The 27,975-nt window shown below is 45.2% G+C and overlaps 2 protein-coding genes across 9 annotated transcripts; both read left to right on the forward strand.

Annotated features, from left to right (window-relative positions):
• RABL2B (RAB, member of RAS oncogene family like 2B) lies at positions 1–24,637 on the forward strand. 8 transcript variants are annotated; one of them, XM_035721840.1, is made up of 9 exons: positions 1–104; positions 1,720–1,882; positions 17,992–18,021; positions 19,180–19,259; positions 19,967–20,046; positions 22,386–22,497; positions 22,843–22,937; positions 23,279–23,362; positions 23,549–24,637. In XM_035721840.1, exons 2-9 carry the CDS (start codon positions 1,776–1,778, stop codon positions 23,627–23,629), a joined length of 669 nt encoding a protein of 222 aa, XP_035577733.1. In that variant the 5' UTR covers positions 1–104; positions 1,720–1,775; the 3' UTR covers positions 23,630–24,637. The 8 variants fall into 8 exon arrangements, with proteins under 8 accessions (XP_035577733.1, XP_035577732.1, XP_035577734.1 ...); XM_035721839.1 differs by having other exon boundaries at positions 22,840–22,937; positions 23,549–24,628; XM_027595292.2 differs by lacking the exon at positions 1–104 and adding an exon at positions 4,366–4,454 and having other exon boundaries at positions 1,753–1,882; positions 22,840–22,937; positions 23,549–24,631.
• On the forward strand, positions 20,057–21,633 carry LOC113922903 (60S ribosomal protein L28-like). The gene has a single exon (XM_035721842.1). The coding sequence runs from the start codon at positions 21,131–21,133 to the stop codon at positions 21,326–21,328; it is 198 nt and encodes a 65-aa protein (XP_035577735.1). The 5' UTR covers positions 20,057–21,130; the 3' UTR covers positions 21,329–21,633.
• Positions 24,638–27,975: the final 3,338 nt, after the last annotated feature.

Here is a 27,975-nt window from a genome sequence, read left to right on the forward strand (position 1 = left end):
GGCAGCCCTCCTGCGGGTCCTTGTGCGGTTGCGTAGCAGCTGCGAGGACGCGAACGGAGCCGGAAGCGGAGTGCGGCGCTGAGAGAACCCGGCTGGCCCGAGGGGTCCGAGGCGGGACCGGGATGGAGCGGGACCGGGGCGGGGTGGAACGGGAACAGGGGGACGGGGCGGACCGGGGACCGGGGCGGAACAGGGACTGGGGCGGAGTAGGATGGGGGTGGGGCGGACCGGGGCGGGGTGGGGCGGGGGACGGGCGCCGACGGGGACATGGCTGGCTGCCGGCGGGCCCACCGGGGGAGTCCGGGGTCGTACCTCGTTTCCCTCAGGTGGCAGGCCCAGCCTTGGGATCCACCGTCCTTGGGCCCCGGGCGGGAGAAGCACGGATCGCTGGGTTCATTCAGCGGTGTGGGGGGAGGGCAGTCCAGCCTGACGGGGAAGGTTGGTTCCCAGATGTGTCGGGTGCCCAAAAGATGTTGGTTGAATGAAAGAGACCTTGCGAAGTGGATGGCGGAGCGCCAGCTGTTGACGGTCTTTGAGCCTGGAGTTTAGGTCTGGGTTTGGCTTTGGAACAGGTCCCTCTGCTCCAGGGGGAGATGGAAGGGGCAGCCCCTCGCTATGCTCACCAACCACCTACCACTCGCCATGCACGGGTCATGAGATGAGGGTACCTGGGTAAACAAGGCTCAGCCCTACCTGAGCAGCGGTACAGTCAGGGAACTCTGGGTCCTGTGGGCATTTTCCACCCCGACGGGGTGCACACCCGTCCTAGCTCTTGCCACAGGAGACTCTGCCAACATTGTGTCTCCTTTCCTCTGAGCCCAGCACAAGGTCTGCTCATGGGGAATCAAGCCTGAAGGCATCATTTCTGTGTGCCCCAGTGGCTCAGAATCGGTGCTGTTGTGCGTTCTTAGTACAGTTTGAAAAGTTGTATTTGGCAGTGGGGAGAAAAGAAACAGCTAGAGATGATGTCACACCTAGGTGTGGGCACCAACTGATGTTTGGGGTGGGCAAGAATTAAGTATTCATTTTTCATATGTTATTTGTCCCTGTGTGGCAGAACCTACTAGTCCAAATCTGGTAGGCCATTGCCCGAGTCTGCTGCCAAGGGAAACAATGTTGGTGGAGGTGCAGATTTGGCGTCATCACTATTTAGGAGCTACTTGAAACTACTAGAGATTGAAATAACCCTAGAGAAGAGGGTCTGGAGAATGCCCACATTGAGAGAAAGAGGCAGCTACTGATTGCAGCAGGGTGAAAAGTGAAGGGGAAGGTGGAGGCATGAGGCAGGTGATCAGGAATGCACATTAGATGTCTTTGGCTGTGTGGGCTGTCATTCAGCGATAAGAGTTTAGGCCTACAGAACACTGTCTCACATTGATTTTTTTTTTTTTGTCTTGTTTTATTGGTGAGAAAGCTTGCCTATATACAACTTGTCAAATAGTCTTTCTAGGTGGGAGTGGGAGGTGTGGCCCTGAACAAAGTTGCCGTAAGGAGATGACATAGAGTAAACCACCCAAAGAAGATTTGGGTGGGGACAAGTTTCCAACCCCACAGTTCAGGAAGTGGCGGCCAGGTTGGTACTGAATAGAGAGGGATGGAAGTGTGTCCTTGGGCCTTTATCTCATCAACTTCTCTCTCCTGTCCAGGAAGGGGAAAAAGTAGATTTGGTTGAGGAAACTTCTCATCTCTTTAACAATAGCCTCTTCTTGATCTTCCCAGACAGTGACAAGACCCCACACGCACACACCTACCCCGGGCTGAACGGCCAGGAGCCAATGGCCAGCGACAAACCCAAACCCTGTGAGCTCAACCAAGAGAAATACGATGCTGATGACAACGTGAAGATCATCTGCCTAGGGGACAGCGCTGTGGGCAAGTCCAAGTATGTTGGGAGATGACAGAAGAAAGACTAGGCCCAGAGCAGGTCGGGGTGGCACAGAAGAGCATGGCTTCTTTAGGGGTGATAAGGGTGTAGTCTTGGCTGGAGCCCAGGTGTGTAGGGGAAACAAGGGGGATCACAGCAGCTGTGTGTGTTGGGGAAGGGGGAGCAAGTCATAAGGACTGAGTAAATAGAGCTTTCTCCAGGAGTCTTGGCCGCAGATATGGGACGGCTCACCCTGGAGACTACTGAAGCAGTCCAGGGTGAGGCAGTAAGAGCTGAGGGATCCTGCATGTTCTATGTGGGCCGAGAGTCTGCGAGTGGGAATGGAGACCGATGACAGATTGATTGGAGGTACAGGTGCCTTCTTGGAGGAGCTCCCCAAGATGAAGCAGAGTGGAAGGAAATGAGGACTGACTGTGGTCAGCCTGGAGATTGGCTGACTCTTAACTGACTCCACTGCCCCTGTGCACAGTTTGGGACTCCCCACCTGGTGAGTTGAAGGGGACTCTGCAGTGCTGGCAGATCCCACATGTCCTTGTCTGCCTTCACAGCAGGAGTGTAGACCACACATCTGCTTGAGTCCTGTCTCCTAGGTGCTCCAGATCTACCTGGTCTCCAAGCTTCACCATTCATTCCAGGGGCTTTGCTGGTTTTTAGGCCATCTTTCTAAATTCACATTCTCTCTGCCCCACCTCATATGCACACACTGCAGATCTAGTTTAGTGTTTTACGGTTGCTTTGACCATCCTCAACAGTTGCAGTTTGGGGAGATTGCCCAGTAAAGAACACCCCCTATTTCCCAGCCAAGTGCAGCGTTTCCCAGCAAACGGGGAGCAGGAGTGGCAGGAGGGTAAAGACTACGTGGGGGCTTGGAGTGAGGCCCGAGGTGGCCTGCCTGCTTCCTGAGCACTGCCCAACCCAAAGTTCAGTGCTGGTTTCTTACAAGCCTCACTGAGGACCACAACAAAAAGTGAGAATCCGGGAGGCTAGCAGGATTTCAAATACCACAGCATTGGCCTCTATGGCCACAGCATCTGGAAAACAAGCAGGGCTGCGGGGCAGAAGCAGCAGGCTTTCTCTGTGGTGCTGTTCTCTCTCATGCAGCAGGTTCATGCTTCTTGATTCCATTTCTTCTTTGTGTCTTTGTTTTTGGCCCCCCAAGCCTCTGTTAAGGGTGGGTTCTAATGACATAGCTCTCTCACCGCCTTCACTCCTGCACATACCCCCTTCCTGAGTTGGATGCTACTGCAAGATGTTTTCCCGTAACGAGCTCTGACCTGGCCAGCTCATGATCTGATTGTCCAGCCTGGGTCCACTTTAATAGACATTTCACTTTACAAGTGCTAAGTACTAACAGGGTCAGACCCTGCTCCAGGTGATCAGTAAAAGCCCCTCTCTGTGTGCCCACTTATAACCATGTCATTTGGAGACCCTGCCAGTCCTCCATACATTTTCTTCCCGTTTTCTGTACCCCTGGTCAGCAATGAGAGGAACCCATACTCCCTCTGTAGCTTCTCTTTCTGCAGCTCAAGAAACCGTCTTCCCCTTGGGCGGGGGGGGGGGGGGGGTGGTTCAGGCTATTTTGGGCCTTGCCTTTCTTTTGTGTGTATAGGTTTTTTTTTTTTTAAAGATTTTATGTATTTGAGAGAGAGAAAGCACAAACAGGGGGAGAGGCAGAGGGAGAAGCAGGCTCCCCGCTGAGCAGGGAGCCTGATGCAGGGCTTGATCCCAGGACCCTGGGATCGTGACCTGAACCGAAGGCAGATACTTACCGACTGATCCACCCAGGTGCCCCTCGGGCCTTGCCTTCCTTAAAGATTTCTTTGGACCCTGATGCTCCCTCTGCTTAATAACAAAACATGGCCTTTCCTTATCCACTTGTTGAGAGGTTAGCTCCAGATATGGTTTGCCCCCTGACTCAATCACTTAAGCTCCTGGCCTCCCTTTTGGGGGGGGGGGGAGTGGTGGAAGGATAACAAGGCTTACTTCACAATGTTTTCCGAGTGACTAGCCCAAGATCTGACACATGGTAGGTCTTCAGTGGGTCTTAGTTTTATCTTCCCATCTGCCACTAGTTTGACCTGATGAAGAAAATGAATAAAGACAAATCTTTGTTCAAAAACAGAATGGTTAGCTCCAGATGCATTGCCTTTTCTGGGTGATGGCTTTTAGGGTGTCATTCTCTCAGTGATCGCTGTCCACCGTTGTTCACAGAGGGCAAAGATGCACACCCTCTTAGGGTCACGTGGTGTAAGCACAGGCTGGAGCTGACAGGGGAGGTTAGGGAGCGGGACATACACAGCCTGACCCCTGTCCCGTGCCTTACTAACCCCAAGGGCCAGGAGGAGATGGGCTGGATGCCTGGGGACGGGGCCTCCAGAGAGGGACATGCTTCTGGGACAGGAGGGTAGGGACCATCACTCTTCCACGGCCCGCTCTGATGAGACAAGTCTCTTGAGCTCTGCCTTCCTCCTCCACTTCAGGAGCACATGGTCTCTCAAGGCAGTATCGAAGCACAGCCCTCTGGACCTCTGGCGGCAGTAATTTCACTGGGAGATTTTCCTACTTCCGTGTAAGAAAGTGGTGTATTTTCTTTATAATGTGGATGTTGTTTCTTGTCAATTATAAACAGAATCTACCATCCTTCTACAAGGGAAGCTACGGTTGAAATCTTAGAAATATAAAATCATGGCTAGAATGTATTCAATTTATAGACAGATAAGGATTGGCCCTTAATATGTGGGGGAAAGTGCAGCTGTAGTCTAAGGAGAGTGGTCAGGGCAGGCCTGTTTGCGAAGATGTCATTTGAGCGAAGGTTTGAAGAAGGCAAGGGAACAAGCCATGCGTGGGGAGGAGCATTTCAGCTAGAGGGACTGGCCAGTGGCTGGAGCAGAGGGAGCAGCGGGAAGGCAGTGGGTGAGGAGAGAGCAAATGGAAGCGGGCCTTGGGATCTGAGGAGGCTTGGAACTGAAAGAAACGCAAAAACATGGGATGGTTTGAGCCGAGGAGTGACCAAGTCTGAATAAGGTTCTAACTGGATGACTGACCGGGCTCAGAATAGGTCTTCCTCTCAATCACCAATAGATCAAGCAGGGAAAAAAGTAGTAAGGAAACATTTTGACAGCACATTTATCAAGGTTGATGATTCATAGAGATTATATTTAAGACTTTCTAGAATGATGACTAATTATGAAGAGGCCCTTTTCACTTACTGGTGCTTACTGATGCTTATTGGTCATTGGAAATCCTCCTTTGTGAAATGCCTGTTTAAGCCAGTTGCCCCTTTTTATTGGATTGTTTGTCTTTTTATTATTGACTTGTAGGAATATCTTCGGACATTCTGAACCTTCTTCTAATCTCTGCCTTTTCACTCTATTACTGGTGTATTTTGATGAACAGAAACACTTAATTTTAATAAATTGTTAAAAAATTAAATTTTTGAGATGTACTTGGTATTTAAGATTGTCATGGTGTACAACGTGATGATTTAACAAACATGTATTGCAAAATGATTGCCACAATAAGGTTTGTTAACACATCCATCACTTCACATAGCTATCTTTTTTTGGTGTGTGGTAAAAACGCTGAAGATTTACTCTCTTAGCAGCTTTCAAGTATATGATGCAGTACTGTTAGTTGTAGTCACCATGCTGTACACTAGATCCTCAGAACTTACCCACCTTATAACTACAAGTGTACCCTTTGACCAACACCTCCCATTTCTCTGTGCCATGGAATATCACTCAACCATTTAAAAAGAAGGGAATCTCGCCATTTGCGACAACATGGATGGATCTTGAGGGCATTATTCTAAGTGAAGTAAGTCAGAGAAAGACAAATACTACATGATCTTACATGTATGTGGAATCTTAAAAAATAAATACAGAAAAATAGAAGATGGAAGTTCATAGATAAAACAGATTGGTGGCTGCCAGAGGTGGTGGGTAGGGGTGGGGGTGAAGGGGGCCAAAAGGTACAAACTTCCAGTTTAAAATAAACAAGTCATAGGGATGTAATGTGTGACCTGGTGACTATAGTTAATAGCACTGTACTGCACATCTGAAAGCTTATTAAGAGAGTAATCTGGAAGTTCTCATCACAAAAAAAAAATTCTGTAGGTATGTGTGGTGATGGACGTTAACTAGGCTTATTTTGGTGATCATTTCGCAGTTTGAAAAAAGTCTTTAACTCATTTTGAGTTAATTTTAGGTGAATGGTGTAAGATAGAGATAGAGTTTCATTCTTTTGTGTTTGGATTTCTATTTTTCTTAGCACCTTTTATTGAAGAGACCATCCTTTCTCCATTGTGTATTCTTGGCTCCATGGTCAAATACTTGACCATATATGTGTAGGCTTATTTCTGGGCTTTCTATTCTGTTCCATTGGTCTATGTGTCTGTTCTTAAGGGAGAATTATGAAGATTTGATCCTATATTTTCTTCTAAAATTTTATACTTTCAGCTCTTAAGTTTAGGTCTTTGATCCATTTTGAGTTAACTTTTATATATGGTGTGAGGGAAAGGGCCCACCTTCATTCTTTGACATGGGAATATCCAGTTTTCCCAGCACCATTTAAACGCCTCTTCTTTTCCCATTGAATGGTCTTTGGCACCCTTCTCAGAAATCAATCAACCATATATGTGAGCGCTTCTTTCCGAGCAAAAATTCAGTTGGTCTCTATGTCCATATTTATGCCCAGTAGCATACTGTTTTGATCATTGTAGCTTTGATGAAGTTTTGACCTCAGGGAAATGTGAGTTCCTCAGTTTCGTTGTTCTTTCACAGGATTGTTTTGGCTACTTGGGATCCCTTGAAATTCCATATGAATTTTGGGATGTGTTCTTTTTTTTTTTTTTTTTTTTTTGCAAAAATGTCATTGGGATTTGGATACAGATTGCATTGAATCTGTTAATTGCTTTGGGTAAAGTTATCTACCTTGAAACAGTAAGCCTTCAAATCCACGAACACTGATGTCTTTCCATTTATTTCGGTCTTGTTTAATTTCTTTCAGCAGTGTACAAGTGCTATGTCTTCTTGGTTAAATTTCCTTTTCATATTGCTCATTACCAGTGTATAGAAATACAATTTATTTTTGTGTGTGGATTTTATATCTTGCAACTCCACTGAATTTATTAGCTCTATTACTTTTTTTGTGGATTCTTTAGAGTTTTCTATGTATAAAATTATGTTATCTTTGAAGAGAAATAATTTTACTTCCATCTTTGCAATTTGGATGCCTTTTATTTGCTTTTCTTGCCTAGGTGCTTGTGTTGAGAGCTTCTTGTAGCTAGTGTATTGAATTAAGAATATTCAGGTCCTTGATGGATGAGGGACATAAGCCACCCACGCAGAGTCAGCAGGTAGTTTCCCTCAGCATCTGAGTGCCCACTTGGGAGAAGTGAAAACCCTGGGGTTATTTTGACTGAAGGTGCACTCTCAGTATACCCCACAAAGGAAGTAAAGTCCCAAGATTTATTACTTAACAAATCCCAGAAGTGGGAGTGAAATGAGTCAGGGGACGAGCAGCCCTCCATCCTGGGTCACAAGTGAGCAGTACAGGGTGCTTGGGGTAGGGGTCACTAACTGTTTACTGGCTCAAATTGAAGTGGTTATTTATTTATTTATTTTTAATTTACATATTTCTTTGAAGTGGGCTCCGTGCCCAGCATGGGACTTGAACTCACAACCCTGAGATTAAGAGTCACATGCTCTGCTGATTGAGCCAGCCAGGCATGCCCCCTAAGTGGTGATTTTAAAAGGTGCCAGGGAAAAGCAAAGTGGGAACTTGGAGCGGGCATCCTAAGGTCAGGTTCTTACCTGAATGTCCAGACTCGTTGTCAGCAAGATTGTCATGCTTGTCAGATACCTGAGGAGCAGGCTTTCATTCTTTTACAATTGAGTATGAGGTTAATTGTGTTTTTTCATATATGGCCTTTATCCCGTTGAGGAAATTACCTTCTATTGCTAATTCATTGAGTGTTTTTGTCATGGGATGGTGTCGGTTTTGTTAAATGCTTTCTGTGCATTTATTGAGATAAATATATAGGGTTTTCTGTCTATCAATATGATGTGAGTGATTAATTTCCTTAAATGGAACCACCCTTAAATCCCAAGAGAAATCTCCCTTGGTGTATAGCCCTTTTAATATGATTTTGGTTTGCTATTATTGTGTTGAAGATTTTGACATCTGTATTTGGAGATAGAGTTTTCTTGTACGGCATTGTCTGCCTTTGGAATCAAGGTAATGTTGGCTTCATAGAAAGAATTAGGAAATGTCCCCTCCTTCAGTTTTTTGGACAAGTTTGAGAAGTATTGGTGTTAGTTCATTAAATGCTTGGTAGAACTCTCCAGTGAAGCTACCCAGTCCTGGGCTTTTCTTTATGGGAGGTTTCTTTGTTTGTTTGTTTTTTGTGGGGTTTTTTGGTGTGGTTTTTTTTTTTTTTTTTTTTTTGAGAGAGAGAGAGAGAGTACGAAAGGGAAGAGGGTCAGAGGGAGAAGCAGACTCCCCGCTGAGCAGGGAGCCTGATGCGGGACTCAATCCTGGGACTCGATCCTGGGACTCCAGGACCATGACCTGAGCCGAAGGCAGTCGCTTAACCAACTGAGCCACCCAGGCACCCTCTTTATGGCAGGTTTTTGATTACTCCTTACTTGGTATTGGTCTATTCACATTTTCTTCTACTTCTTAAATCTGTTTCGTAGTTTGCATATTTATAGAAATGTGTGTATTTCATCTAGATTATCCAGTTTGTTGGTATACAGTTGTTCATGGTATTCTCTTATAATGCTTTTTGTTTCTGCAAAATTGATGTTAGTGTCCAATTTCAGTTCTGATTTTGATCATTTGTGTCTTCTCTCTCTTCCCTTGGCCTAGCTAGAGGTTTGTTGATTTGTTGATCTTTTCAGAGAGCTAATTTTTTTCCATTGGTGTTCTCCCTTGTCTTTCTAGCCTCTTATTTATCTCCACTGAAATCTTCATTACTACCTCCCTCTCACAAGCTCATATTTAGTTTGCGCTTTTCTGTCTAGTACGTTAAGTACCTGCTACTGATTTGAGATCTTTCTTCATTTTTAAGGTATGTGCTTATAGCTATAATATTTGCTCTCGGCACATCTTTGGTTTCATCCTTAAGTTTTGGTTAGCTGTGTTTTCATTTCCATTCACCTCAAGGCATTTTCTAATTGTCCTTGTGATTTCTTTTTTGACCCATTGGTCAAAGAAGGGGAGTAGGAGAGGAGAAGCAGGCTTCCCGCTGAGCAGGGAGCCCAGCGCGAGCAGAGAACCCGATGCGGGACTCAATCCCAGGACCCTGGGAACATGACCTGAGTTGAAGGCAGACGCTTAATGACTGAGCCACCCAGGCGCCCCGACCCATTGGTTGCTTGATACTGTGTTGTTTAATTTCCACACAGTTGTGAATTTTCTGGTTTTCCTTCTGTTGGGCATTTCTGGTGTCATTCCATCTTCTTGGAAAAGATACTTTCTCTGATCTCAGTCTTTTTAATTTTATTGACTTTATGCTCTCACCTATGTGCACTTGAGAAGAATGTGCACTCTGCTGCTTTCAGGGACGGTGTTCTCTGTACATCTGTTAGGTTGGACTGGCTGTAGTGTTGTACAAGTCCTTGGTTTCCTTGCTGGTCTATCTCAGTCGTTCTGCCCATTACTGACAGTGCGATTGGAAATCTCAGCCAACTACAGCCCCCTTGGCTTGTGTCAGTGTTTCCTTCCTTTCTTTTGGGACTCTGTTTCAGGTACGTGTATATATATAACGTTTATATATTCTTGCTAGGTTGGAACTTTTATCAATGTGTAGTATCCTTCTTTCTCTCATAACTTGTGACTGAAGGTATGTTCTGTCTGACTGTACTAGAGCTGCCCCAGCTTCTTTTTGGATACTGTTTGCATGGATTACCTTCCTCTTATTTTCAGTCTTTTTGTGATGGATCATGTATTTTAATGTATTCTGCCAGTCTCTCACTGCTAACGGGATCCATTGACATTTGAAACAACGATACTTAAATTATCAGTAAAGAAGGACTTATTTCTGCCATTTATCTATTTGTTTTCTGTGTCTTTTTTTCCTCAAGTATTTCACTACTGCCTATTTGTTTTTTTATTTTTTTGAAGTATGCTATTTTGATTCTCTTCTTCCTTTTTTGTATAATTCTTTAATTGTTTCTTAGTGGTTACCTTTGAGATAACAATTAACATCTTAAACTTATAACAACCATTTGAATAATGCCAATTTGTCGTAACAGCACACAAACACTCTGCTCCTAGATATCTCCATCCCACACTTTGCGTTGTCTCGGCGCAGACTGCATCTTTATACATTAAGTGCTCGTTAACATAGATTTATAATTATTGTTTTATGTATTTGCCTTTTAAATCATATAGGAAAAAGGGGAGTTACAAACCAAAAGTACAAGAATACTGGCTTTTATGTTTACCTATGTAGCTACCTTTACTGAAAATCTTTATTTCTTCATACAGCTTCACATCACCATCTAGTGTCCTTTCATTTTAATCTAAAAGAGACTCACTTTAGCATTTCTTATAGGGCAGGTCCACTGGTTAGGGTTAGGGTTAGGCTTGTCAGCTGTTTATCTGGGAATATCTTAACTTCATTCTTGAAGGATCGTTTGCTAGATGTAGAAATCCCGGTTGACAGCTTTTAAAATATGTCATCCCACTGCCCTCTGAATTTAGTGGTGTCTGATGAGAAAGTGGCTGTTTGTCTTATCAAGGATTTTATCTTTAGGTTTCACCAGTTTGCCTGTAATCTATCTCAGTGTGGACCTCTGGGTTTATCCTGCTTGGAGTTTATTAAGCTTGCTAGGTGTGTGTACTCACGTCTTGCATCAAGTTTGGGAAATTTTTTTGGGTTTTTTGGTTTTGTTTTGTTTTTAAACATTTATTTGAGAGAGAGAGCCTGTGCAAGCATGTGTGTGCATGTAGACAGGGAAAGGGGCAGAGGGGGAGGGAAAGGGACAGCAGACTCTGTGCTGAGCACAGAGACTGATGCAGGGCTCGATCTCATAACCCTGAGATCATGACCTGAGCTGAAATCAAGAGTTGGATTCCCAATCGACTGAGCCATCCAGATACCCCAGGTTTGGGAAGTTTTTAGGCATTATTTTTTCACATCTCTCTCTTTTCTTTATGATGCATATGGCAGTATGCTTTATGTTGTCTCACACGTTCCTTAGGCCCTGTTCATTTTCTTTTTTTTTTTTAAGTTTTTCTTTTTTTTTTTTTAAGATTTTATTTATTTAGTTGACAGAGACACAGCAAAGGAGGGAACACAAGCAGGGGAATGGGAGAGGGAGAAACAGGCTTCCCACGGAGGAGGGAGTCCGATGCGGGGCTCAATCCCAGGACCCTGGGATCATGACCTGAGCCAAAGGCAGTTGCTTAATGACTGAGCCACCCAGGCGCCCCGGCCCTGTTCATTTTCATTCTTTTTTTTTTCCCCTCTCCAACTGGGTAATTTCAATTGCCTTATCTCAAGTCTGTTGATCCTTTCTTCTGCCTGCTCAAGTATGTTGTTGGAACCCTCTAGTGAGGGTTTTGTTTTGTTTTTTTTATTTAATGTGCTTTTCAGCTCCAGAGGTTTTGTGGGTTCCTTTTCATAATTTCCGTCTTTTTATTAATATTCTCATTTTGTTCATATATCATTTCCTGATTTCCTTTAATTCTTTGTCCATAAATTCCTTTAGCTCTGTGAGCACATTTAAGATAATTCCAATGTCTGTATTTCTTCTGGGATTGTTTCTGTCCAATTCTTCGTTTCACGAGAATGGGCCGTATCTTCTCATTTCTTTGTTTGCTTTGGCCTTTTTTTTTTTTTTTTTAATGAGAATTAGGCATTCTGAGTATCTTAACGTGGTAACTTTAGAAATCAGGTTCTCCCACTCCGCAGGGATTCCTGATTTCTGCTTGTTTGGGGCTAGAGTCATCTGTTTGTAACTTTTCCAAACTATTTTTGCGAAGTGTGTATCCCTTGTTGTGTGTGTGGTCGCTGATGTTTCTGTTCTCTTATCTGGGGTCAGACCACAGTGACCTGACAGAGATTTCCTTAAGTTTCTGGCTCCAAAAAAGGAAGGAAAAGCAAAGGTGTTCCTAGCTCTTGAAATCTCTGACAGATGCCAGCAAGGGAACCCTGAAGCCTGAGAGAGCTGAGACCTAAATGTGCAAAATATGCAACCCAGACTTTTTGAGGGCAGTCTTTCTACCACCACCCCTGGCCCTAGCCTGGTTCCTCGAGCCTAGGTCACGAGGTCAGCGCAGCAGGCCCGAGGGATGGGTGGTGGCAGCTGCTTGGCCTGTGTCACTCTTCCACCTGGGACCAGCTCTCTGCTTTCACGTAGTGCTCTCCTGCTTGCTGTGTGTCCAGTCAGGTTCCAGAGTGCAGAAACAGTTGATTCTGATTAATTTTTCCGGTTTACTGGCTATATCAGTTGGGGGTTGACCTCCTAGAACTTCCTACTCCACCATTTGGTTAACGGCCTCAAGGTTCATTTTTTTCCCAAGCATATTCAGTTGCTTGGACACCATTAATTGATGAAACAGTTCTCGACCCCATTGAATCATAGTGATGCCTTTGTTCTAAATGCCATGACCACCCGTGTGGCTGCATATATTTTAAGGGCTTATTTAGTGTCTGTCTTCATCTGCTACAATGTAAGCTCCATGAAGATAGGGATCTTCATCTGTTTAGTTCAGTGTTATGTGATGGTACCTAGCATAGTGTCTGGCACGTGGTAAGCGCTCAGTAAATTTAACTAGTTTATACTAAAATTACTTGTCTATTCTTTTGAAGAACATTTATGATGTTATCATTTTTATGATATTAAACACGATACCGCAGTGAATATTTTTGTGCCTACCATCTTGGGTACACACTTAGGCCTGTGCGGAAATTGACTACTTTTAGGGTTAGCTCAAACTTTAAGATACCCATATTGCTCTCCAAAATAGTTATGTTACGTGTGCACTCCTGCCAGGACGATATAAGAGTTTCTGTTGCTCCATAAAATCCCCAACATCTGGTGTCATGTGACTTTCTGAATTTTGCCAGTCTATAGGGCTGTGAATGCTACTTCATTCTGTTTTAATTTGTAATAAAATGATTAAGTCATTACATTAAAACATTAAGCATCTTTTTATATATTTGTTATCCATTCATCTGTTCATATTCTTAGTACACAGGTTGTTTGTGTGTTCTCTTCTCAGAGCCATTTATATTTTCTGTGTATTAATTCTTGTCAGTTGTCGGCATTGCATATATCTTCTCCCTGTCTGTGTGGTTTTTGTTTGCTTTTTTTTTTCTTAACTTTTCATTTTGAAATAATAGAGATTCACAGGATGTTGCAAAAAGAGTACAGAGAAGGCTTGTGCACCCTTCACGAGCTGCCCCAGTGATAATGTCTTAGGTAACTATAGAACAACATCAAAATCAGGACTTTAGCATTGGCTTAGTGCATGTATAATTCTGTGTCATTTTATCACATGTGTAGGTTTCTGTAACCATCGTTGGAATCAAGATACAAAACTTTGGTCATGCTACCTGTTTCTAGTCACACCCACCCCACCTCACTTCCCACCACCACTGACCCCTGTAACCACCAATCTTTTCTGCATCTCTATAATCATGTCATTTTTTTTTTAAAGATTTATGTATTTGACAGAGAGAAACACAGCGAGAGAGGGAACACAAGCAGGGGGAGTGGGAGAGGGAGAAGCAGGCTCTCCGTCGAGCAGGGAGCCCGAAGCAGAGCCCGATGCGGGGCTCGACCCCAGGACCCTGGGATCATGACCTGAGCCGAAGGCAGACGCTTAACAACTGAGCCACCCAGGCGCCCCTATAATCATATCATCTTGACAACATTGTATAAATGGAATTATACAAAACTCCACAGAGTAATACCCTTTAAGACCCATCCAGGTTGTTGCACTATCAATACCTTGTTCCTTTTTGTTGCTGAGTATTATTCCATGGTGTAGACGGTCACGGTATGGTTTTCTAGACTGCTCCAGTCACCTGTTAAGTGACATTTTGGTTGATTCTGGGTCTTGGCTATTATACATGAAACTGCTGTGAACACATGTGTAGGTTTTTGTATGGACATGAGTTTTCATTTCATGGCTTAATCATACAGTGAGTATATGTTCCATTTAAGAGACTCAGATTTTTTCTAGAATGTCTGTTTTCCCACCAGCAATGTATGAAAGACGTGGTTTTCCTACACCCTTGCCAACATTTAGTGTTGTTGCTATTTTTTATCCTAGCCGTTGTGACAGGCATGTAATGATAGCTCATCATGGTCTCAGTTTCTATTTCCCTGGTGCTTGGTGGTGTGGAACACCTTCTCCTGGCCTTATTTGCCATGTGTACATTCCTCTTTGGTTAAATGTCTCTTCATGTCTTTTGTGCATTTTCTAAATGAGCTTTTTTTAACTATAGAGTTTTGGTAATTCTTTACTTTCCCAGGAACTGGTCTTTGTTCAATGTGCTATTTGCAGACATGTTCTTCCCATCTAGAGCTTGTCTTCCCACTGTCATAACAGGCTTTCTCATAAAGCAGAAGGTTTTACTTTCCATGAAGTCCAGTTTGCCACTTGTTTCTTTTACGGATCATGCTTTTAGTGTTACCAAAATCATGGACTCTGGTCTTCTCCAAGCCCTGGCTCCAAAGCATCTTTTTCCTACGTTTTCTTCTGAAAGTTTTACATTTTTACATTTTATACTTAAGTCTGTGATCGGTTTTGAACTAACTTTTGTTTAGGGTGTGAGGGTGTAGAGTAAAGCGTTATTTTTTTCCTTAAAGATATTCCATTGGCATCATTTGTTGAAAAGTCTGTCATTCCTCCATTGAGTTGCTTTTGCACCTTTGTTAAAAATCGGTTGGCCCTACTTCTGTGAGGCTGTTTCCGGATTCTTTCTTTTCTTCCATTCGTCTATGTGTCTGTCCCTCTGCGAGCACCACACAGTCTTGACTAAGGGAGCCATAGTAAGTCTTAAAATTGGGTAGAATGATTCCTCCCACTTTTTTTCAAGTTTGTTTTGGCTTTTCTAATTCCTTTGCCTGTCTACATAAATTTTTCATAATCTTGACAATACCTGTAAAACATCTTGCTGGAATTTTAGTAGGCATTGCATTACACCTCTATATAACTTTTAGGAGAATTGACATCATTTTTATACTGAGTTTTCCAGTCCATAAACATGGTATGTCTCTCCATTTATTCAGATCTTCTTTAATATTTTTCACCAGTATTTGGTACTTTTCAGCGTACTAGTTCCCCTCTATTCCCTGTTGGTTGGTTGGTTGGTTGGTTTTATCGTGAATGGGTGTTACATTTTTCAGATGTATTTTCTCCATTGATTGACATGATCCTGCGATTTTTTCTTCTTTAGCCAGGTAATATGGTAGACTACACTGATTGATTTTCAAATATTGAACTAGCCTTGCACCCCTAAAGTAAATCATACTTGGTCATGGTGTACAACTTCTCTTATATGCTCCCAAGTTCTGTTTGCTAATATGTTGTAAATGCTGTGTGTCTACACTCATGGAGGATATTGGTCTGTAAATGCTGTGTGTCTACACTCATGGAGGATATTGGTCTGTAAATGCTGTGTGTCTACACTCATGGAGGATATTGGTCTGTAAATGCTGTGTGTCTACACTCATGGAGGATATTGGTCTGTAAATGCTGTGTGTCTACACTCATGGAGGATATTGGTTGTAAGTGATCTGTATCTACACTCATGGAGGAATTGGTCTGTAAATGCTGTGTGTCTACACTCATGGAGGATATTGGTTGTAAATGATCTGTGTCTACACTCATGGAGGAATTGGTCTGTAAATGCTGTGTGTCTACACTCATGGAGGATATTGGTTGTAAGTGATCTATATCTACACTCATGGAGGAATTGGTCTGTAAATGCTGTGTGTCTACACTCATGGAGGATATTGGTCTGTAAATGCTGTGTGTCTACACTCATGGAGGATATTGGTCTGTAAATGCTGTGTGTCTACACTCATGGAGGAATTGGTCTGTAAACGCTGTGTGTCTACACTCATGGAGGATACTAGTCTCTAAATGCTGTGTGTCTACACTCATGGAGGATAGTGGTTGTAAATGCTGTGTGTCTACACTCAGGGAGGATATTGGTTGTAAATGCTGTGTGTCTGCATTCATGGAGGATAGTGGTTGTAAATGCTGTGTGTCTACACTCAGGGAGGATAGTGGTCTGCGGTGCTGTTTCCCTTTTTCTGTCCTGTCTTTGATAGGTTTTGGTGTCAGGATAAACTGACTTCATAAAATGAATTCCCTCTTCTTCTCTTCTCTGGAAGAGGTGTACAAAATTGGTATTAATTCTTACACTGTTTGGTAGAATTCTACCCTGAAGCCATCTGGGCTTAAAGATTTATGGTGCTAGGGCTATTCAATGATCTGTTTCATATTAGGTTAGTTTTGCTTATTTGTGGTCTTAGGAATTGGCCCATTATTGAAATTTTCTGTATTTTCATTTATTTCAAGCACATTGTAGTTATTCATTTCTTTATTTTTTTAAAAGATTTATGTATTTATTTATTAGAGAGCATGTGTACACGGGGTGGGGCAGAGAGAGAGGAAGAGAGAAACTCCAAGCAGACTCTGTGCTGAGTGCTAAGCACAGAGCCCAGTGCAGGGCTTGATGTCAGGACCCTGAGATCACAACCAGAGCCGAAACCAAGAATCGGCCCGACTGTGCCACTCAGGCACTCCCTACTTGCTCACTTACGACAGCTGCTTTAAAAACTTCTATTGGTTGTCTTTTTTCATTCATTTTGAGATCTTCCTGATTCTTAATACAATAAATGATTTTTGGTTGACACTTGGACATTTTGACTATCCTGTTATGAGACTCTGGATCTTACTTAACCCTTCTGTTTTAGCTGGCTTCCTGTGGCATTGCTCCAGCAGAAGGGAGAGAGGCAGCACTTGTGGCCTCCACTGGCACCATGCAGTGGGGCAGGGGTCTCACTGCCGTCTGGTAGGGTAGAAAGTTCCAGCTCCCTGTTTGGCCTCCTTTGACCCCAGTGCAGCTTGGTAATGTTGTTGAGGTAGAAGTCTAAGCTCCCCACTAAGGCTACAGTTTTTCCTGTGGTGTTTGCATGGTGGTTATAGTCCAAATGTTTTTTGTCCTAGGCAGCAATAAACTAAAATTCCATAAACTGCTTTCATGGGCATCCCATTCTAGTTGAGAGGAATAGACTGTCAATAAGTAAAATACTGAATATTTCTGTTGTGATTGCCCTCAGGTAGAGATAGAGTACAAGGTGAGGCAGAACTTGCCTGTTACAAATAAGATCATCAGGGAAAGTCTCATTGCTCAGGTGACATTTGAGCAAAGCCCTGAAGGACCTGCAGAATATTAGGGAAATGGTTTTTGGGTGAAAGGCACAACCTTCCTGGCTTCAGTTTTCCGTGAAGAAGCAGGGGTGATTGTGTTCGTCAGCACCATGTGGAGGCAGAAACAGTGGGTCTGGGAGCCTCCCATGGACTGCTGTATACAGGTGTAGTAACATAGGCTGTTTTGTTATGAGGGGCTAGTAATGCTGATTCCAGGTTCCAGGCTTGGAGAATGGGGTAATGCCACTAACTAGATAATTCAGGAGCAGGGACACGGTTAGTGGGTTAAAGAAACTCACTTATAGATTTATTGAGTTTATGGTTCACACAGACTTCTCCAGTGTAGATATACGGCAGAGCTCCAAAAACAGGTCTTTATTTCTTCAACTAATATTAGTGACCAGCTGTTATGGTGCCCGAAAAGGAGTAAGGTGGAGTCCCTGCCCTCAGGCAAAGTGGCTGTGGGGGCTGGATCAGTGTTAGAGCTCAGGGGTGCCAGGAACTTAAGGGGAGTCAGGAAGAGGGTAGGTGGGCAGTTCCTGGGCATTGTCCTAAAAGGAAACTCTGTGGCTGTGGAGTGAATGGAGGAGGGGAGCCACAGGTGGCCCTAGGTTATCAGCCTGGACAGGGGTGATGCCGTGTGGCAAGGAGGAGGGGAGGTTAGAGGATGTACCTGACCACCTTGCACACTGTCCTTACAGACTTATGGAGAGGTTTCTCATGGACGGATTGTATCCTTCAAGGTTTGCGGTGTTCTGTGTTCCTGTGGTCCTTCCCCCCTCATGCCAACGCAACCTCACTGTTCACCCCTTCATTCCAGTGGTCCAGGGAGGAGGGATAGGTGAGTGAACACACAGGTTTCATTCATGCTTGTTTCTTACCAGCTGGCAGCACACATCATCGATGCTGCGTATTTTGGAGCTTACTTATATTTGCATTTGCTTTCTATCAGGAAGACAGTAGAATGGCTAATAGCACCTAGTCATATGCCTGGATTCAAACTCCACCTCCTCCTTCTTACTAGCTCTGGTAACCTCTGTGACCTCAAAACTTGGGCTAACATTTTACAGTTCTCTGGTATGAACAAACTTTGTAAAACAGGACCCACTCCCTCCTCCCATGGATTGTCCACATTGTCTGGGTTTGCAGTGAGACACTCCCTGGCAACCGGGATGGTTTTAAAAAAGCTTCCCAGGTGAATCCACGGAGAACCATGGCAGGAAAGAACTCTGGAGTGACACCACTCCCTGCTCTGGGCCGTGTGGGCCTTGCCCTCCCCCCGAGCAAGGTGCAGTCTGAGTATATCTTGCTTCACCTCATACCACGTGCTCCTTCACGCCCGCCCGCCTGCCTGCCTCCCCCCACCCCTTTCCCTCGGCTTGCTGGTTAAAGCTCTCTGCACCTTGCAGCTTCAGGAAGTCTCATTCCCCAGGCTTTTTGTCAGTGTTTCACACACAGGCAGTTCATAAACAGCTTGTCAGCTGTCTGGCTTCTGGAGGCTTTTTTCCCTGGAATGGTCACGTGCTGCTTAAGGCTGGGTTTCCTCTCTGGCCTGCAAGAGCCCCATCCGTAAAGGGACTGGGACACCCACGGTTGCATTTTCCAACTACATGATGCTGTTGATGACGGCTTCTCTGTAAAATTCCATTCCGTGTTGTCCCTGGTACTTAGAGGTCCAGAACACACCCCAGCTTCTCCTGCCTCTCGCCTTTCCATGGAGTTTGTGCCAGTGATCTTTGAGGCTGATCCTCTGCAAGATTCATTCCATTTAAAATACGAAGAACTCCAGAAAGAAAAAGAGAAGGCCAGTTTCATCACACCAGTGCCCCCACCCCAAGCACCTTCCCTGCCTTCCTTTTGTTCATCTCTGTTCCTTAACCTGAATGCAGTCAGCCACAGCAGCTGTCCACGTACGCCCTGACCCTGTACAAGCACATGGCCACGGTGGACGGCAAGACTGTCCTTGTGGGTGAGCAGCACAAGGCCGGGCCATGGACTCTCTAGGGGGAGGGGAGGGGAGGGGAGAGAAGTCCGTGAGAGAGAGTCAGACAGGAAGGAAGTGAGACCCCCAGCAGAGAGTAGGGGCGGTAGGAAGGAGCCTGGGAGCCCGGAGCCCAGGGAAGGGGGGAGGAGGCGCACAAGGCCTCATTTCCAGCTCTCTGACCTGGTATTCTAATTTAGTCAGTGTAAAGAAATAACAATTGTGGTCTGAGTGTTATCTTCCACAAAAGGTTTTGACTTTCTGTGATGTCACTACCTCCTGCTTGGCTAGGCCACACATCCTGCCTGGCAGTGTCTGCCATCTGTGGTCAACACACGTGGGAAGTCAGCCTCGTTTCGACCTTGGAGGGCCCTGCATCTTGTGGGCGGGAGAATGGGGAAACCTATCTTCTCCCTTTTGGGACTTCCTGTCTGCATTCTCCTTCCTCCTGGCCTGGCCATGTGTTTCCCTCTTACCCACTCCTATGCACGCACATGTACACAGACGTCCCATGGCACACCCAGGTGCGTGTGTCCTGATGACGCACACATGCGAGCTGCGTGCTCCTTGTTCCTCCCTGTCCTCCCCACATGTTGTGTTTCTGCACACACAGATCTGCACAGAGACGCTCAGGGTGTCCGGGTCTCTCTGCCCTCCAGCCGTGTCACACAGTCAGAGTTGTGTTCATGTTGCAGACTTTTGGGACACAGCAGGCCAGGAGCGGTTCCAGAGCATGCACGCCTCCTACTACCACAAGGCCCACGCTTGCATCATGGTAGGAAACCAGCTGGGCAGTGGACAAAGGCTCTGGGCAAGCTTGAGGGGTGACCCAGTAGTGCTGAGCCCTCCTCACCAAGGCTGGGTACTGGGGGAGAGGGGATCAGGGCAGCCTGGGGAGGTTTCTGAGTGAGAATATGCCCGGGTGAGCTTCTCTTCAAGTGGGGCTGGATGAGGAATCCCCATCCAGGGGGTGGAGCACATCCAAGGCCTCAGATTCGGGCATGGTGTCTGAGAGGCAAATGCGGTCCTTCCCTGATAGGAGCCACCCACTCTGACAGGCTCCCAAACCAGCCGCTCTCCTCTGTGCTGTCTAGAACACAGTCTTGTGGTGACCATATGGGGATCTGAGAGTCCCAGAGGGAGCTGCACTTTGAAACCCTGACGGGGATGCTCCTCATCCCTGCCCTGTCTTCCTCAGCTCTGGAAACAAGGAGAGGTAGCTCAGGAAACCAGACAGACATGGATGACAGGTGACTGATGGCGATCACAGGGGGCAGCCTGGTGTTGAGCGGATTCCAGAGGATTCATTACAACTGTGCTTTATAAGAAGTCTTTATTGGGGATTCCAGACAACATGGTCATTTGTTGAAATGGGGCCTCGGTGTACTGTGGAGGAGCCTCCCAGGTGGACCTCCTGTTGCCTCAGCTGTAACAGCTGCTGACCCTCGCCCACTGCCATGCAGGGCAATCCCCTGGCACTGGGTGAGGTCCATTTGCTCCCATGAAGGGCTGGATGGTTCAGAAGGAAGAGCAGCCATTCCGGCAAGTTACAGGGTTGTCCACCTCGATCCACGGTTGTGCTGGGGCAGTTTGGGCCTGTGAGTCCATCCCAGAGGCTGGCCTTTGAGGCGCTCCTGCCAGGGGTTTGAGGGACCCCATCCCTGCCGCAGTAATTCCAAGCATCTCAGGACTTCTGGCCTCCCCTGCCCTTAGAGCAAGTCTGCAGTGCTCATGCTTATTGCTAATATTTTAAAATAGGTAAAAACTATAAATTTAAAATGTTAATCAAATTACAAGCTACAAAATAATAAAAGCTAGTCTTTCCAACTCCAGCCACTGTTGTGAGAGGGGCTGCTGCCATGTGCACGCAAGTGCAGTGGGCGGTCATGCAGAACCGCTCCAGCTTCCTGATCAAAAGGAACAAGCAGACACAGAGCACTGAGGGCTCACAACTCCTTCCCTTCAAGGGTCCAATTCACCTCAAGACTCTGGGCGTGGAGCCAGTGGCTGAAGACAGAGGTGTAGTGGTGGTCGTGAAGCACAGATCCGTCCAGTAAAAACCTGCCACCTCCTACATGCAGACCACCATCAACAAGAATGCCCGGGCCACCCTCAGCAGCACCAGGCACATGTTCTGCAAGAACAAGTACCAACCAGATCTGCGCATGGCTGCCACTTGCAGAGTCAGTGCCATCCTGCACAGCCCAAAGCCCGTGATGGTGAGGAGGAAGCCGGCCCGCCCCATCAAGAGCTCCTGAGCACCTGCCCCCCACCTCCAAAGCAATAAAGATGTCAAACCACCTCCAGATAATAATAATAGATAAGAATGGCTTAAGAGGTTTAAAATACAAAATGAACAAGAGATCAAACAAAAATTTAAAATTAAAAGTACACCAATAGTGGGTACCCGGGTGGCTCAGTCCGTTGAGCATTTGATCTTGATTTCAGCTCAGGTCCTGATCTCAGGGTCACGGGATCGAGCCCCGTGTCAGGCTTGTGCTCAGCAAGGAGTCTGCTTGAGTTTCTCTCTTCCCCCCCGCCCCCTGCTTGCATTATTTGTCTCTCTCCCTCTAAAATAAGTAAAATCTTTATTTTTAAAAACACATTAATAGTAACTACAGGGAAATTTTAGAGGCATTTGAAATTATTACAAAGGAATTTTTAAAAAAGACTTATTTATTTTTGAAAGAGAGAGCATGTGTGTGCGGTGGAGAGGGGAAGGGCAGAGGAAGAGGAAGAGAATCTCAAGCAGACTCCCCAAACCGAGAGTCAGACGCTCAACCGACTGAGCCACCCAGGCACCGCACAAAGGAATTTCCAGACAAAGTTTAAGCAATAAAAATAATAGACTAAGAAGAAACCAAAAAATTTACAGTTTGCAACAGACTGTGTTGGTTAGTACAATGATACATCTTGGTTAAAATAGGTACACAGGATTAGGTGGCAAGATAACAAAAAAGGAATAAACATTTTAAAGGGCGCTTTTGGATCCAGAGGTTCTGGGGGCTTCCCTGAGAAGGGCAGGCACAGGGCCTCTCACCTGCTTGTGTGTGTCAGGTGTGGGTGGTGTGCAGACACGCACCTGAGTTATTTTCCTTCCTCTGTTCATTGCAGGTGTTTGATGTGCAGAGGAAAGTAACCTACAAGAACCTGAGCACTTGGTATACAGAGCTTCGGGAGTTCAGGCCAGAGATCCCATGCATCGTGGTGGCCAATAAAATTGATGGTGGGGCCATCCCTGCATCTGGGTGTCCACACTCCATGGGGGCCCCACCACCACACATTTCCTCCTCCATTCCTGGGACAGTAAACCTTCAGTGATCTGTCCTCCTTCCCAAAGTACAGCCCTTGTTTGCTTGCCGTCAGTTTCTTTCCAGTAAAGATGCCAACTGAGCCAGTCTTCCCTCTTCCCAAGACACAGATCCCTATTAAATGAACTCTTTCTAGGACATGTCCCCTGATTGCCCCTGCCTGTCCCACTTTCTGGAATGGTCTCTAGTGACCCACTCTGCAAAACCCTCTCCCTTTCCCTTGATGGACAGTCCAATGTCCTACCTTCTCTCTACAGCAGACATAAAGATGACCCAAAAGAGCTTCAATTTTGCCAGGAAGTTCTCCCTTCCCCTGTACTTTGTCTCAGCGGCTGATGGTACCAATGTCGTGAAGGTAATGGTGGACTGCAGAGGTTAGGAAAGGCCAAGTGGTCAAGGGACCAAGGAAGCCGCAAAGAGAAGGGTTGGCTGCAGGGAGAGGACAGGCCTTGCTGCAGGGGCCATGAGTGGGCAATCCAGAGCAAGTGGTGATAGAAAGGGGTCATGGTTTGTTTTGACAGTAGGGGAGGTGATGGGCCTGGGCTTGGTGGGGAAAAGTATATTGGTTGGGAGAAGGTGAATTGAGGGGTGACCGTGCTTACTTTAGGGGTGGAATGTTGTGTGGACATAGGACGGGGACAGGGCACTGGGACCCAGTGCCATGTCTTCTTTCCCGCCACCTCCACCTACCCCCAGCTCTTCAATGATGCGATTCGATTAGCTGTGTCTTACAAACACAACTCCCGGGACTTCATGGATGAGGTTTTGCAGGAGCTTGAGGTAGGTCAGGTGGAAATGTTGGACGGGATAAAGCTCCTCTGCAGAGAGATGCAGAACATAACCCAGTAGAGTGGCTCCTGCTGGCCCTTGCAGGCAATGCATGCTCATCGTGCATGCGCCCCCTAGAAGTATCAGAACTATGCGGGGCAGACCCAGGCCAGGCCTCACCTGCAACCTTGTCCACAGAACTTTGATTTGGAGCAGAAGGAGGAGGAAGTGCCAGACCGAGTGCAGCGTGGCAACATCGAGAGCCCCTCCCCTTCCTGAGTCAGAGAAGGAAGCCTCTCTCCTCGTGGACTTTGGGGAGGGGGGTGGTATCTTTCAGAATACCCTCCCCTCAGCAACCCTCCAGCTATGAATTGAAAAATTCTTGCAGGCCTGTCTGACCCTTCCACAGCTGTCCTTTTCCCTGGACTCGGACCGGGACAGGGTCTGCACCAGCAAGCACCCTGGACAGGTGTGAGAGATCCACAGCGGACCCCGAAGCAGAATTAGAGATCAGTAGCCTCAGCCTCCCCAGGTTGTGTGGAAGCAGGGAAGACCTTCGGGAAACATGCTTTGTGTCTCTCAAATAAAAGGAAATTGAGGTGTTTTCTCTCCCAGAACCGACCTCAGGGCCTATTCATTGCTTTTCCACCAAGGGAATGATTTCTAATCCCTGACGGCCCCTATTCCCACCCGTACAGATTTGGGGCGGGGGGGGCCTCAATTCTTTTTCCTCTTTAGTCTCCCAACCAACTTTTTTTCAGAAATGGTTTTGAGCAGACAGCTGTTCCTATCACGGGACAGGTTTACCATTACAACCCAGGGAAACAGGTCACAAGTCCTGCCACCCTAAGCTGTTCTGCAAAGCACGTGCATTTGGGTTCTAAGAAGAGCTTCCCTTTAAAGCCCCCGTTCCAGCCGATGATGCTTTCCTGCCCTTTTTGGAGGACTGTTGTGGTACTGCCCTGTGGGGCAGGGAGAGGGGCCGCCCTGCTGCCTTTCCCACTTCTCTCCAGGACTTGTGGTTCACTGGTGTGTTTGTATGATCATCTTGTGCATCATCATTTCCACTGTTCTCATATTTATAGTAAAGTTTGAATTAACAAACATTTCATGTATGTGCATGCTTGTGGGTCTGGATTTTACTGAGCAAAAAGCCACAAAATACCTTGAGATAATCAGCTAGATGAATGAAGGAAGCTGCCTTGATCTGCCATGTGAGGGCAGCCTGGTCAGCTCTGCTGTAATGGAGACCATTGCAATGGAATTTAGCGTTTTTTGTTTTTGTTTTTGTTTCAGATTTTGAGAGAGAGAGAGCATAAGTGGCGGGGGAGAAGCAGTCTCCCTGCTGAGCAGGGTTAGGGTTAGGCCCCTGAGGTCATGACCTGAGCCAAAGGCAGACACTTACCCAACTGAGCCACCCAGATGCCCCGAAATTTAGAGTTTTAAAAAGAATGAGTATTTATTTCGGAAGAACAAGAAACAAGAACAAACTGTATTTGCCTTTAAATTGCTAATACTTACAATTTCAACTGAAAAGATTTACTTGACCTGGGATTTTGAGGAATGGTGTGTTACCCTGGTGAGGTGGGCTTTTAAAAAATACCAAAACAAAAAAGCCCTTTGGTGTTGTATGTGACTAGTGTTTTTTTTTTTTTTAACATAATGGCTTTATGGAGATATCATTCAGATACCATAAAATTCACCGTCAGTATTAGTTTTCCATAACCATTTTGCATCAGGTTCCCTACTGAGGGGGCAGGAGGCCAGAAGCTAAGCAAGGGTGTGGTCTCCCTGCCCCGGGGAAGCTCTGGAGCACAAACTGGCCCACGGAGTTGGTCCCACTTGGAGATCAGGGGGGCTGTTTGTGGCAGTCAGCCAAGTGTGGGAGGGGGAGGAGGTGATGGCACCTAGCCTCCAAGGCGAAGTGGATCCCGCATTAGCAAGGGCAGTTCTCTGGGGGAAAGGGCAGGTTTATCCATCAACTCTCAAAACAGCCAGGGGAGGAGTGCTCGGGCAGGGTGCCAGCAGCAGCCATGGCCACCCACCCTCACATGCTCAAATCCACCTGCTGCTGAAAGTTCATTCCATCCTGACTCATACAGGAAACACCACCCCTGGATCTTTTTTTAAATATTTTATTGAGGTGAAACTTACGTAACATAAAATTAACCATCTTAAAGTAAACGACGCAGTCCCGTTTAGTATGATTACAATGCTGGGCAACTATCACCTCTGCCTAGTTCTAAAATGTTTCCATCACTCAGAAGTAAAACCCCTTGCTCATCAAGCAGTTTCTCCCCCATACCCTCTCCCTTCAGCCCCTGGCACATTCTAATCTGCATTCTGTCTGGATTTATATATCCTGGATATTTCACATAAATGGAATCCTACACTGTCACCTTTTGTGTCTGGCTTCTTTTACTTAGCGTAATGTTTTCAAGATTCATCTGTGTATTAAATACTTCGTTCCTTTTTAGGACTGAATAATATTCCATTGTATGTATATCCCACAGTTTGTTTATCCATCCATTCCTTGATGGATATTTGGGCTGTTTCTACCTTTCAGCTATGTGAATGGTGCTGCTACAAACATGCTTGTACATGGACTTACAGTAGGTAAGTAGAACTTAGACCAGTGCTCCGTTCTCTTGGGTGCCTTACTCTGCTCAGGCTGCTATCACAAATTACCACTGATGGGTGGCTTACAACAGACATTTATTTCTCACAGTTCTGGAGCCTGGGAACTCTAAGATCAGGGAGCCAGCAAGGATGGGTTCATTCTGAAGCCCCCTTTCTTGGCTTGTCAGCAGCTGCCATTTCACTGAGTGCACACATGACCTCTTCTTTGTGTTCAAACAGAGAGAGATCTCTTTCTCTTCCCCTTCTTAAAGGACCACACAGATTAGGCCCCACCCCTATGACCTCATTGAACATGAATCCTCTCTAAATACTTTGACTCCAAATACAGTCACACTGAGGATTAGGGCTTCAACATATGAATTCTGGAGGGCCATAATTCAGACCATGGTACAGTATATATCTAGGAGTGGAATTACAGGATCATATGGTGATTACATGTTTAAACTTTGGAGGAACTTCCAATCTTTCCAAAGTGGAACCATTTACAGTCCCACAAGCAATGCACAAGGGTTCTGATTTCCCCACACCCTTGCTAACCCATGTTGTTTTCCATTTTTAAAGACAAATTTAAGCCATTCTAGTGGTTGTGAAGTGGTACCTCATTGTGGTTTTGATTTGCATTTCCCTAATGACATGATGTTGAGCCTCTCTTCATATGCTTGTTAGCCATTTGTGAATTTTCTTTGGAAAAGTATCTGTTCAAGTACTTTGCCTATTTTTAAATTGGGTTATCTTTTTTGTTGAACTTTAAGAGTTCTTTATATATTCTGGATCTAAATCCTCATCAGATTTGTGATTTACAACTATTTTCTCCCATTCTATAGATTGTCTTTACACTTTGTGGATAATGTCTTTGATGCACAAAAGTCTTTAATTTCTAGGAAGCCCGGCTTGTCTTTTTTTTTTCTTTTGTTGCTCATGTTCTTGTTGTCATATCTAAGAATCCATTGCCAAATCCAAGGTCATGAAGACTTAACCTTTATGTTCTTTGCTAAGAGTTTTATGGTTCCAGCTCTTTAGGTCATTGATCCATTTTGAGTTATTTTTTGTCTATGGCATGAGGTAGAGGTCCAACTTCATGCCTGTGCATGTGGACGTCCAGTTGTCCTGGCACCATTTGTTGCCAAGACTATTTTCTCTTTGAATGGTTTTGCCACCTTTGTCAAAAATCAGTTGGTCACAGTTGTATGAGTTTATTCCTGGACTCTCAATTCTATTCTGCGGTCTAGATGTGTGCCCTTATGTCAGTACCACACTGTTATAATTAGTGTAACTTCATAGTACAGTTTGGAACTTAGGGAGTGTGAGTCCTTCAACTCCGTTCCTTTTAAAGATTGTTTGGACATCTTAACAATATGAAGTCTTCCAATCCACGAACATGGGATGTCTCTCCCTTTTTTGAGTCTTTCATTTGTTTCAGAAGTGTTTGTAGTTTTCATGTACAAATCTTTCACTTCTTGGTTAAGTTTATTTCCAGGTGTTCTATGGATGCTATTTCCCTTTTGATTGCTCATTGCCGGTTATAGGGACACAGCTCACTTATGTGTTCATGTTGTAGCCTGAAACTTTGCTGACTTCTTTTAATAACTCTAGTAGTTTTCTGTGGATACTTGTGCATTTTCTATAAATAGAATCATGCGTGCATATGGAAAAGGTTTTTACTTATTCCTTTCCAATTTGGATGCTTTTTGTTTCCTTTTCTTGCCTAATTGCTCTAACTAGAACTTCCAGTACTGTGTTGAATTAAAGTGGTTAAAGCAGGCGTCTTTGCCTTGATCCTTATCTTAGGGGCAAAGTTTTCAGTTTTTTAATTTTGAGTATGGGTTAGCTTTGGGATTCTTCGTATGATCTTTATCATGCTGTAGAGGTTCCCTTCTGTTCCTAATTTTCTGAGTATTAATTATGAAAGGCTGTTGGAATTTGGCAAATGCTATTTTTCCTGCATCAATTGAGATGATTTTGTGGTTTGTCCACTTCATTCTATC

Source organism: Zalophus californianus, chromosome 9, assembly GCF_009762305.2.
Source record: "Zalophus californianus isolate mZalCal1 chromosome 9, mZalCal1.pri.v2, whole genome shotgun sequence".
In the NCBI taxonomy this organism is placed as follows: domain Eukaryota; kingdom Metazoa; phylum Chordata; class Mammalia; order Carnivora; family Otariidae; genus Zalophus; species Zalophus californianus.